This window comes from Monodelphis domestica, chromosome 3 (assembly GCF_027887165.1).
Source record: "Monodelphis domestica isolate mMonDom1 chromosome 3, mMonDom1.pri, whole genome shotgun sequence".
Classification (NCBI taxonomy): Eukaryota; Metazoa; Chordata; class Mammalia; order Didelphimorphia; family Didelphidae; genus Monodelphis; species Monodelphis domestica.
This window is the reverse complement of record NC_077229.1, coordinates 824,718-837,040: the sequence shown is the minus strand read 5'-3', so window position 1 is coordinate 837,040 and position 12,323 is coordinate 824,718. Positions and strand designations below refer to the sequence as shown.

General features: G+C 59.8%; 2 protein-coding genes across 3 annotated transcripts; one reads left to right on the top strand and one right to left on the bottom strand.

Annotated features, from left to right (window-relative positions):
- The first annotated feature begins 656 nt into the window (after positions 1–656).
- MMP11 (matrix metallopeptidase 11) lies at positions 657–11,385 on the top strand. Of its 2 annotated transcripts, none has more exons than XM_007506010.2 (7): positions 657–1,205; positions 7,587–7,792; positions 8,150–8,293; positions 8,716–8,849; positions 8,942–9,385; positions 9,785–10,042; positions 10,179–11,385. In XM_007506010.2, the coding sequence occupies exons 1-7, from the start codon at positions 1,029–1,031 to the stop codon at positions 10,322–10,324; spliced, it is 1,509 nt and encodes a 502-aa protein (XP_007506072.1). In that variant the 5' UTR covers positions 657–1,028; the 3' UTR covers positions 10,325–11,385. The 2 variants fall into 2 exon arrangements, with proteins under 2 accessions (XP_007506072.1, XP_007506073.2); XM_007506011.3 differs by lacking the exon at positions 657–1,205 and adding an exon at positions 5,614–5,769.
- On the bottom strand, positions 4,455–5,659 carry LOC103099073 (uncharacterized). The gene is made up of 2 exons (XM_007506014.3): positions 4,700–5,659; positions 4,455–4,584 (listed from the first exon to the last, which is right to left on the bottom strand). Exons 1-2 carry the CDS (start codon positions 5,657–5,659, stop codon positions 4,576–4,578), a joined length of 969 nt encoding a protein of 322 aa, XP_007506076.2. The 3' UTR covers positions 4,455–4,575.
- Positions 11,386–12,323: the final 938 nt, after the last annotated feature.

The following is a 12,323-nucleotide window of genomic DNA, read 5'->3' as shown; positions in this document are numbered from 1 at the left end:
CGTCCGTCCGGCTCGGGGCCCAGCTCCAGGCCTCTCCCCGCTGGCGGTTGTGCCGCGGGAGGCGCCTCGGAGGGAGGCGTGGAGGCCGGCTCCCCCTCCTGTCCTCCTGGGCCCGGCCGTGGACCCCTCGGGGCTGGTGCCCCGCTTCCCGGGCCTCTGGGGGCGCCGCCTAGCCGTCTGGGCCCGATCAGCCGGAGCCCAGCAGAGCCCGAGGCCGAGTTGGGCACCGCGCGGGCCCTCCGCAGCTCCACAGAGCCACACGCAGCGCATCTCTCTTCCCCCGGCAGTGGGCCTCGCAGGGAGGGGCCCCGCCTGTGGGGCGGGGCGGGGCGGGGCTGGCCCTCCCCTAGGCCCCGCCCACCACGCGGCCACCTGCGACAGGAGGCCCGGGGGCGGGAGGGCCCGCCCGCCCCGCCCGCCCCGCCCGCCCCGCCCCCGGCTCACCGGCCCGGCTGGGCGCTGCCAAAGGCCGTGACTGCGGGGAACCTGCCGGGCTGGGGGCGGGGCCCGGTCCCTGCGCTCCGAGGGCAGCAGGGCTTCTCCGGTGGCCCAGGCGGCTGCTCGGGCGCCTCGCCTCGCTGTCCCTCGGCTTTCCCGGCGCTCAGTGGCGGTCCGGCTCTCGCTCGGAAGGGCGGGGCGGGGCGGGGCGGGGCGGGACGAGCTCGGGAGGGAGGGCGGCGCCACCTGGCGGGCGCGCCGCGCATGCCCGGTCTCGCCTCTCCGCCGGCCATTGGCTGTGGCCGCTCTCTGAGAGTCCGCTGCCCTCCGGGGCTGGGAGAAGAGCTAGGCCTGAGCCCCTGCGCGGGAGGCCGCAGGGGGCGTGGCGAAGTGGGCCGAGCCTGCCTGAGCCCTGCCGGCTTGGACCCCGGAGAGCCGCCCGAGAACACTCCCTCCCGGCTGTTTGCGGGGCAGCGAACCGGCCGAGCACGCTGCGGGACGGCCTCCGGGAGAGGTGCAGAGCCCATACATCGTAGCACCAGCCCACAGCACGGACTTGGGTGGCCCAGCCCAACCCCACCCCAGGGCTCATGGGAAAGACATGCCCATCCACATCCAGAGGAAGAACTGTGGGAGCAGAAGCTGGCGATGCAGCCTCCAAATCAGGGGCCCCGCGCACCTCCGGAAGGGGCTCCTCCCTCATTGGTGCTCCCGTGCAGCGCCTTGTTCTGAAAGTGTCTGAAGGAGAACGAGGCGCCGCAGCAATGGTGAGCTGGGGGAGGGGTTCCACCTGTGTCTGCTGCTGCCCCTTAGTGGGGGCGGTGAAGGTGGGACAGGCCCATCCCAGGCAGGCCATACAGATCTGTGCCTAGTTTTTTTATAGTCCCGCCCTCCAGCACTCTGCTCGGAGGGACAGTGAAAGCCCCCCCCCCCTCTAAATGATCACCCTAATGCAAATACAGGTTCAAATACATGGATAACCCAGTGGAACTGCTTGGCAGCTTTGGGAGTTGGCGGGGAGGGGAGGCTCATGAATCATGTAACCATAGAAAACTATTCTAAATAAATGTAAATTAAAAAAACAAAACCCCCAAACACAAGGAAGCCAAAAAGGCTGAGTGAGGTGAGGTAGGGGATCAAGCACCAAGCCCAAAGGCAAGAAGGCCAGCTTCCTGAGTTCAAACCCTGCCTCAGCTACTTCTTAGCCACGTGATCCTGGGCACATCATTTCACACTGTTGGCCTCAGTTTTCCCATCTGGGAAATTCGCTGGAGAAGGAAATGGCTGACCTCTGCCAAGAAACCCCCTGCTGGGGCCCAAAGGTCAGATGCAACTGAACAACGCCAAGGGGCTACCTAGTGTGGAGGTGGAACCCAAGCAGAGCCGCCAGCCTAGGCAGCATCCTGGACCATCCAGATCCAAGATCACCTCTGCAGTATTTGCTGGGATTCCCTTTTCTCTCTTCTGACACTGCTCTTGCCTTAGTGCAGGCCCCTTGATCCCTCATGCTTAGGCTATAGAAATAGCATGGTGGTGGTGGGGTCTTCATGCTTCCAGTCTCTCTCTGCTTCTCCATCCTCCAGCCCCTAAAGTGATTTTCCTGAAGCAAAAATCTCAACACTGGAGATAACCCCTAACCCCTTGTTGCTCCAGGATCAAATACAAAATCCTTTGCCTGGCATTCAAAGCCTTTCATAGCCCAGCCCCCTCCTATGTAGGTTTTCCAGTTTCCTTGCACTCTCCTGCCCTCCTGGTACTCTTTTTTCCAGTGATGCTGCCTCCAGGTTGTTCCACAACAGGAATTTTCTCTGGCCATCCTCCATGCCTCCCTCCTCCACTCTGACTTCTGACCTTCTTCCTCAGCTTCCTCTAAGCCTGCCTCCTACAGCCTGCCTCCTTCCCTCTCATTCCATATCTTCCCTTTTTTCCATTATTTCCCATTGATCCTGTATAGACTCTGTGGGTCTACATTTATTAGCTTACTTTTTTCCTCCATGCCATGGTGTCTCTTCCCTTTTTCTGTATCCCCAGGACCTAGCACAATCCTTGGCACACAGTAGGTGCTTGATAAGTGTTTATTGACTATCACTGGAAGAAACAATTTGGACCAACTGACTTTTGGTAATGCAGCTGGTTGGTTGCTGATGGGACCAAAAAGTGCTTCAGGCCCAAGGAGGACTGTCCTAATGGGCTTCATGTTCTGGTAGGATTGTCCCAGCTGCCCATCTAGGGCAAGTCAGACTCCCAGAGAACTGCTCTTCTTCAGTTCCCTCAGAGTTCTTCTGGAGGACTTGAAGGGCAGAGTCAGGAGGGGTAACTTTCTAGGAGTCCTCATTGCTTGCTTACAAGCTCTGACTGGTGTGAAAGAGAATTCTTTACTCTATTGTCTATCCTAAGTGTGAATTTTAGTTTTACTCCACCCTGCTTAGTCTTTAGAATTCTAACAACCAGGAATGTAGTGTAAGGGGTAAAATTTGGGGTTATTTACTGATATATTATACTAATGGTCACCAGGGACTAATTCAATCCCAATAAAAATACTCAAGTCAGTTTGGGAATTTTATGGTGGTTTAATTAATATAGAGGGAAAGAATTAAGAAGAAGAAGAGAGAGAAAGGGGTATAAGATTTCTTCGGCCTAATCTGAGCCAAGGGGAGTTCAGAGACCTCAGCCACGAGGCCTCCTCTAAGATTTAAGATTTTATTTTTATATTTAAGATATATTCAGTCCAACCCCAAATTTGCCCCTTACATGAGTTAACACTAACTTAAGTACCTCACTAGATTGTGTTAGTCTACCTTTTGATTGAATCAACACAAGCTTGAACTAGGTGGAGGAGCTCACAAACCACTTAGTGAATTCACACCTACTTAGTACTAAGAAGCCAGTGAGATACTTGGAGAATTCCACTCCCTTTTTTTGGTAGCATACCAGGCATGTTAGCATCTTGGAAGTATGATTGATGTGTTGATATTGTATCCTATATATTCATTTACCAGACACATGGTCAGATCACTTAATGTTTATTGTATGGAAAGGGATAGTCCAAACCACTAGGGCAAAAGACAAGCAAATTCCTGGGCTGGGCGTTGACAGCCACAATGTCCTGGCTTGGACTACATTTATTTACAAAGCATAGGTTGGATTGATCTCCTATTTGATTCCGTCATCGTCAATGCTACCAATGTCAAACCCTATATCATGTCACGTATTCATTAATCACCTCCCACGTGACATTCCTAAATTCTCCAATAAAAACTGGGGAACGTGTGCGAGCCTCCTCTTCTCTTACACCTCTTGCTCTCACAGCCCTTGTTCTCTTCCTTGCCTCTTACAATCTTGATTTTGGTCTTGCCTATAATGTTCCTCATGTCTTAATGATTTATGCAGTGCAGCTGCCCCGCACATCTCCCATTAATCTCTTGGCAGTCTGGCTCATGGGGGATGTCCCGGAGTTCTCGACTCCACGCATGTTCTCTTGCTTCTCATACTTATAATTTCTCCACTTGCTTTCTCTTTCTAGAGAGGTAATTACTGAGCTCGCGACTCCCCATGTGTTTTAACTTGTGGTCTCTGAGTCTTTACTCCTGCGTCTCTTCCTCTGACTGCCTTATCTATCTCACATCCATATTCCTCTAGCCTCCAATTTCCTTCTCAGGTCACCACCCACAGGTTCATTATATAGGAGCTGCTGGCAGTTCCTATACTTAAAAAAAAAAAACAACCTGTAAAAACTTGTGAATTCCTTTAAGAACAGAAGAGTTCACAGTCTCAGAAGCTGTTCAATCAGGAAACGGAGCCTTTTTAATGAGAAATTGACTTTCAAAAGTTAAAAAGTCAGTGATCCCACAGACACATCCCCCTGGGCAGTGCTAGACAATTTGGAAACTGTGGAGAGGGGAGGAGACAAGATGTCACCATGAAAGCAAGCCCAAACTCCCTCAGAGAGGGTGGTCTTTGAGAAGATAGTCTGAAGAGACTGCCTGCTGGAGATGATAGTCTTCTGACAGGGGAGAGTCTTTGAGGGAGCTTTGCTGGAGATAGTGGCTTGGAGCTCGGCTTCAACTTGGACTCTGACTCCTGGACTACTTCCTTGGGTGAGTGAAAGGCTGACTCCTTTCCTAGTTTTTGGAGAGACTAGCTTCCCTGTTGGAGTTGGCCGGTGGTTACTCACTACTGGTCCTCCTGCTTGAGAGAGGATAGCTAACTTCTCTAGCCCCTCCCATTCCCCTTTGTTATTGTTTCCTGTATTTAGACAGACCTGGATTTGTGAACATTGGCGACCACACCCTTTCACCCGACTATCATCCAACCATTCATTTTCAGCTTCCTCCCCGGATTGCCAGTTGGGTCCAGCCCAGTCCAGAGCGTGGTTGGCCCTCTCCAGACGAGTACTGACAGGGCAGGCCAGTAGGAAGAGCTGGCAGGAAAGCTGTGCCTGGGGGCAGGCCTGCAGATAGGTGTTCATAAGCAGATTTCTACAGAATGCATCCCTGTGTCCTCTCCATGGAGAGATGGGAGACAGGGCAGGACCCTGGAGCTGCCCTTCCTCCCGCTGCTTCCAGGCCCCCGGCCCTGCAGGTCTAGGGACATGCTGGAGGCACCCATGGGGTGTGGCCACCTCCCAGGGCCCTGGGGACCAGTGAATCCCTCCACAATGGCCCCGAGGGAAGCCCAGCACGGCTCTGCTCTCAGGGGGGAGCCTAGTGGGGGGGGGCAGGCTCCACCCTGGTGGCTTCTGCTCACTCTCCTCGAGCCCCCGCACTGGGCCCGCTTGGCACACCTTCCAGGAAGCTGGAAGCACGGGCGATTCCAGGGCGGGCTTTGCTCTCCCCAGCCTAGCCCAGCTGCAGATGCCTGTGCAAGTGGCTGTCCTGTAGTGCCCCCTCCCCCACAGAAACAGAAACTGGGATCTCAGGAAGGCGGCTGGGGGACGCTGTGGGAGGGCCTGGAGTGGGGACCCGCCTACCCCCCCACTTGTCCCAGTTTGCCTCAGTTTCCTCCTCTGCGGAGGGGAGCCTGGGAGTGGGCCGGAAGACAGGGGCATCCCCTGGGGGGCCACGTGACTACCCCCTCCGCTGGCCCTGGGGTCGACCAGGGAGAACAAAAGGCGGCAGGGTGCTGGCGAGGGGGCAGGCCCGGAGCAGGGCGGGGCGGGCCGGCCTGAGCCTATAAATGGCGCGAGCAGTCCGGCCCGCCCGCCCCGGAATGGCCCCAGCATCGGCTCAGGGCCTCCGCCCCCTCGGGCTCCCACTCCAGCTGCTGCTGCTGCTGCTGCTGCTCAGGCTCCCCTGCCCGGTCCTGGCTCGGCCGCTGCCGCCAACTCAGGAGGTGAGGCCCGGCCTGGGCCCGGCAGAGACGTGAGGGGGGGGGGGGCGCCTTCCTGCGGCCCATCTTGGCCGGGAGCGCCCCGCCCCGCCGTCCCGCTGCCCTGGGCGCCCCTCCCCCCGGAGCAGCTGCTGGCTCCTCTCCTTCCTCCTCTTGCTCTCCTTTCTCTTCTTCCTTCTCTCTCCCCTCCTCTTCCTCCCCAGCAAGCCTTCAAGCAGAGGGAGTGCCTGAGGCTGGTGACTGGTGGGGCACGGTGGGGTGTCAGGGAGCAGGCCTCTACCTGGTGCCCCTGTGTGTGCCCAGCCCCGGGAGCCTGCCAGAGGGCTCTTCACGGAGCCCAGAGAGGGGCCGTGCCCAACATACTGGTGGCCAGTAACCTCAAGAAACCCTCTGGCGACGGGAGGGGGGCCACCAACTTCATGCCAGAGCGGCAGAGCACAGGAGGGGAATTAGCCCCCAGAGGTCCTGCAGCAAGCCATATGTGCGCCTCCTTGGTTGGGTGGGTATAGACATGCTCATGCTCACTGCAGGGCCTCCCTTCTGGGTGTGGGGAGCCAGCGTGGCCAGGGCCCAGCAGACTCTAAACTGTGACTTGAACCCAGGCTTCCTGGATCCTGCCTGCCTGGCCTCCCTGCTTTAGGGGGGACCCCAAGGCAGGAGAGAGCAGGCTAGGGGCCATGCCAGGGAGGCTGGAATCCTGGTCCAGGTCCAGGGGACCCTGGTGTGGCCAACTCGCTCATTAAGCTAAGCAGTAAATCCCCAATAGCCAAGTCTCACACCAGAAGTCCAGTCAAGCGGGCCGGGATCTTCAGTCCCTCTTCAATCTTCTTGCCTCACAGCTGCCAGCAGCCAGCAGCCAGGTTCAAAAGATTCCTTTTCTGCTGCTGGTCTCAGGAGAAAGCCACAACCTCGCTTCCAAGCCTCCAACTCAGGTCCTTCCAGGAGACAGATGAAGCCTGTTGGGCCTGGAATCTTCCCCCCCACGGGACGCCCAGTCACAGGCTCCTGTCAATCACTCATTGAGGGTGGCACCTCTCAGTTTTTACAAACCGTTCATCCTTTATCACACTTCCCAGGGACCCCCTCCACAACACTGCTGACAAGAGGTCATTGGGCTTCAGTGAGAGGAGCCCACCTCCTCCCTCCCTTTCCTTGTATCTTGGGACTCCCACCTCTGCCAGGTAGAGTGTTAGGGCAAACTGCATTTATCTTCAACCTGTCATGTTCTAAGGTCATCCAGGAGCAGTTTTCCAAGTTTTCTTGTTGGTTATTAAGATGGCGACATCTTTCTGACTAAATATTAGCTCCGAGCCCCCAGCCTCAGATTCTTAAAAGACCATAAAATGAGCAAGCACTTGTATCTCTTCTCTTGGGCTTCACCACTGTGGCCACCATTTATTATCAATGCAGCAAGCCAGGAAGGAGGATTTACAATGTTTCAGGAGGGAGGAATCCCTGGCTCCAGCCCTTACCTGCTCACTTGCCCCTGGTAGGATGCAGTGACAGCTCTGAGCTCTTCTGGGATGAGCCTCAGGGAAGGTGCCTGCCTGCCCTTTCTGTCTCCCTGGCCAGTCTTTCCTCCGCTGACTGATGGGCAGCTCCTTCCAACATTCTGTGCCAGGTGTCAGAGAGCATCTCCCCACCCCCCTGCTCCTGGCTTACGTCCCTCCCTGGAGCCTGGGCTGAGCCCTGGAACTTGAAGGGCCTGAGGGGAAAGGGGAAAGGGTCCGAGCTAGGGGGGCAGGGTTTGGCCTGGCAGTCAGAGCCCAATTGAGAAGGGGGGTTGCTAGGTCTCTGAGGCCTCTCTGCTTTCTGGGCAGGATGGACACTGGCTCCAGGCTGGTCCCCAGGCAGCAGCAACTTCCCAGGCAGCCCTTCCTGAGCCAGCTGCCCCTCAGATGGCCACAGCCCAGGGCCGCCCCCGCTGCGGGGTGCCTACTTTGCCTCTTAGCCTGAACCTTCAAAACCGGCAGAAGCGCTTCGTGCTGTCCGGGGGGCGCTGGGAGAAGCTCAATCTCACCTACAGGTAGGGAGACACTGGCTCAGAGGAAGCAGTCCTGGGTGGCCCCTTCCATCCTGCTTTGGAGAGCTGGGAGGGCCCTACGGAAAGTCCTTGGGGAGCCTGCCCAAGGCAGCTGGGGGACCCTGGGCTCCAACCCAGACTCAGACACTGTGTAGCTGAGTGATCCTAGGCAAGTCAGTTAAGCATTGCCTCAGTTTCCCCAGTTGTAAAATTGGAACCCTGAAGCTTGTGATGTCCCAACGAGATGAGCTCTTGGCCCAAAGGCTGCTGGGTTTGCCCTCCCTCTTCGTGGCTGTGGTTGGATTTGGTGGGGGAAATCTCTCATGGCCCCACCCTGACATTTTTTCCTATGTCACCCAGAATCCTCCGGTTCCCCTGGCAGCTGGTCAAGGAGCAGGTCCAGGAGATGATGGCTGAGGCCCTCCGGGTGTGGAGCAAGGTGACCCCACTCACCTTCACCGAGGTGCGGGCAGGCCGGGCAGACATCATGATCGATTTCACCAGGTGGGCCCACTTGCTGGCTCGAGACCCCCAAGGCAGGCCAGGACACCTGGGTTCCAGGCCAGAAGTGGCCCCTGAGAGGGAGGGGGACCAGGGGATCCTGAGCTAGTCACAATCCCAGCTCCAGGGTGGGCACTGTGCTCTCACAGGACTAGAGACCTGTCCCAGGTCCTATTCCCAGGGTGGGCCGGAACCCAGGAAGTCCCCCTTCTGCCCGTCTCCCGGGCCTGGGATTGGGAGGCCTTGCTGCGTGACCCTGGGCAAGTCACTTAGCCCCAGATTCCCAGGCCTCCCCTCCCCTCTACCTTTTCCTTTCTCGGTGCAGAGGGTGCGTGTTGCCCAGGTCTGGGTTCTAATCTTTTGTCGTCTACAGAGAGGAGGAAAAGAAACGCCCGGCTGGCCTTCTCACCTCAGCCTCTCCCCAGGTACTGGCACGGAGACAACCTGCCATTCGATGGCCCCGGAGGCGTCCTGGCTCACGCCTTCTTCCCCAAGACCCACCGCCAGGGAGACGTCCACTTCGACTACGACGAGACCTGGACCGCCGGGAGCGACCTGGGTATGAGGGCTGGGCGTGGGGGGGCGGGGGCGGGGCCGGGCCGGGCCTGGCGGGGGCTTCGCCAGCCCTGGGCCTGTTCTGTCCATCCCCAGGCACGGACTTGCTGCAGGTGGCTGCCCACGAGTTCGGCCACGCGCTGGGCCTCCAGCACTCCACCGAGGCCAAGGCGCTCATGTCGCCCTTCTACACCTTCCGCTACCCGCTGAGCCTGAGCGCCGACGACCGGCGGGGCATCCAGCACCTGTACGGGCGCCCCCGGCCCGCCGCCGCGCACGCCAATGAGATCTCCCTGGAGGTGAGCCCGCACACACCTCCCTCCCTCCCCCTGCGGCCCGACGCCTGCGCCACGGACTTCGACGCCGCCGCCGCCATCCGCGGAGAGCTCTTCTTCTTCAAGGCTGCCTTCGTCTGGAGGCTCCGGGCTGGCCGGCTGCAGCCCGGCTACCCGGCCCTGGCGTCCCGCCACTGGCAGGGCCTGCCTGAGGGCCTTGACGCCGCCTTCGAGGATCCACGGGGCGACATCTGGTTTTTCCAGGGTGAGGCTCTGCCTCCTCGTGGTGGCCAATGGAAAGAGGCCCAGAGCCCACCCTCCTCCTCCGCCGCTGGCACCCCCAATGCAGAGACAAGGAAGGGAGGGGGCAGTGTGGGTGGGTGCAGGCCCAACTGTGCTTGGCCCATCCGGAGAGGCTGGCCCTGGAGCTCTGGGAGCTGCTGCTGGCACCCCGGGAGGGAGGGTGAGACCCCAACCAGGAGAGCAGTGGGAGGCTGGGGCTGCCTGGGGTCCCCTTCATGGACACATGTGAGGACTGGAGACCATATGGGGAGGGCAGAGGGGTTGTCTGGGGGTCTGTCTGGCCTTAGGGTGATGCCCGCGGCCCCTCCCATCCCTGCTGGACCCCCTTCCTGAATGTTTCCTCTCTGGTGCCTCTCCCCAGGCTCTCAGTACTGGGTCTATGCAGGGGAGAAGCGTGTGCTGGGCCCTGCGCCGCTCTCTGACCTGGGCTTGCCAAGCTCAGCCATCCACGCGGCGCTGGTGTGGGGCACAGGGAGGAGCAAAATCTACTTGTTCCACGGGGGCAGTTACTGGCGCTTCCGTGCTGATGTGCGGCGTGTCGACAGCCCGTCGCCCAGAAGGGCCAGCGACTGGCGGGGAGTGCCTTCCGAGATCGGCGCCGCCTTCCAAGACAGCCAAGGTGTGTGGGGGCCAGGGCCGGGCATAATCGGGCTTCTGGTGCATGCTGGGCCCAGCTGTTGGGCCCCTCTGGAGCTCAGACTGCCAAGAGCCCGGAGCTGCCGAGTGCCCCTCCTCTCACCGACCCTTCCCTCCAGGTTATGCCTACTTCCTCCGTGGTCGCCAGTACTGGAAGTTTGACCCGGTGAAGGTGAGGGTCCTGGAGGGTTTCCCGCGCCTCATTGGCCAGGACTTCTTCGGCTGTGCCGGACGTGCCCCCCTTCCCTCCAACGCTTTCTTCTAGGCGGTGGTCTGCTGCCACTGGCCTCGAAGGCCCCACGCCGTGCCTTGACCCTTCGCCCAGACCGTCTTTGGGGGCTGGCCTCCCATGGGGATGATCCTGAAACTATCAGCTCTATTTATTCAGGGATGGAGTGAAGGCCTCAGGGTGAGCTGGCTGGGCTCAGGCTCCCCCATGGCCTCCCCTGGAGGCAGCTGGCTGCCCACTGGTCTTCTATCCAGATCTGTGGAGTCCCATAGCCTGAGAGCCCACAGGTTTGGGAGCAGAGACTCCGGGCCATGCTGGTTGTGGCCCACACCATCACCCCTGGCCCGTCCCCTCTGACACGGTCCTGCCTTATCCTTTAAAATCCCCAGTTGGTCAGTGCTCTCTGCCGGGGGACTCCTATGAAGGGAGGGCTCCCTTTGGATCTTCAGCACTCACTTCCCCCCTTCCTGGGACGCTGGGCTCTCTGCTGTCCCTAGATCAGTGATGGTGAACCTTTTAGAGACCGAGTGCCCAAAGGGCATCCTCGTGCTGCATGTGAGCCCCTGACTTACCCCGGGTGGGAGGGAGCAGCCCCTCTGGCACCTGGGCCATAGGTTTGCCAACACGTCCCCAGGGGGATGCTCTGGAAGGTCACAGAAGCTGCCTTCCACTTCCCAAACTTGGGGGGAATGTCCCAGGGTGCCTGCCTGACCTCCCCTCCATCCACCCCCTTGCCTCTCAGCATTTCTCCCATCCCAGTGGCTGGGCTCCTCCTATCCCCTCTCCGGGGAATGGGATGCCTCGCAGCCCTAAGGGGCACCAGGCTCCTCCCCAGCCAGCCTTAGACTCTGAAGAGTCCCCTCAAGCTCCAACATGCTTGCTGGGCCCGGGCCTGGTCGTGCTGACTGTGCTCTCCCCCTCGCCAGGCCCTCGGGGCCCAGGCACAGGCCAGCGGTCCTGCTGGCACCCTTCCTCGCCCCATGCCCTCCCCTGTCCTGGCCCTGGGTTCCAGCCCAAGAAGCGAAGCTGTACAGTACGCGTAATGCCCTTTGTGCCTGGGGTCTTCCAGTGGATGATTAAACAGGGCCTGTTTTCTACTGGAGCGTCTGGCCTCCTCCTTGGGAATGCCTCAGCCTTCCTTTCTCGGGGCATCTCAGCTGCCCCTCGCACTGAGGGCCCAGACCTGGGACGCACACGTTTTGATTCGAAGGGGTGGGATTTGAATGCTCCCAATCGACGTCAGGAAAGGAGTGGGGACATTGGACGGACGAGTGGCCTTGGAGTCCTGTATTCTAGTCGTGCCTCAGACCCTTCGCCGTACGGACTTGGGGAACTCCAAGCAAACGGGCACACAACGGTCGGCAGCCCTCCCTCCCACGCGCCATGAGGCGCCTTCTGAAGAAATGCCGGGTTTGCCGTCCCAAGCGCCGACGTCCACTGGCGAAGGCGGGCCCGACCAAGAACACGAGCTGACGAGCCCCGGGGCGGGCGGGCCATCCTTGTCACGCGGCCCGTTGGCTGGGCGCCAAGCCTTCGCCCCAGAGCTCCTGCCAGGGCTGCTGCGCGGCCAGAGGGCGAAGAGAGGCCCGCGGGGACCGAGAAGCCACCGGAGAGGCTTGAGCGTCGAGCCGGCCTCCGCCAGACTGCCCAGGGGGCCCAGAGAGGGCCAGGCCACGGGCGAGCCGAGAGGCTTGATCCTCTTGTCCCAAGAGCAGAAATGGGAGCGCTGGAGGGAGGAAGCAGAGAGGGAGACTGAGGCTGGCCAAACTCCTCCTAATGACTAAGTGGGCTGGCGGGGGAGGTAGGAGAGGAGGAGGCCATTGGGGGGTCAGGAGTTTAGTTAGGGACAGACGGAGTCAGAGATGAGCCAAGGCACCGCCAAGGGCCACCCTGAGCCTGTCCCACTGAGCAGGGACGGAGGGGGGACACCGGGGCGCTCCCGAGACAAATGCCCTCCTGAACCCCGACGTGCGGCTCCAGGCCACAAGTGGCTGCCAGCCACCACGCAGAGCTTGCCAGCCCAGAGGAGATGGCG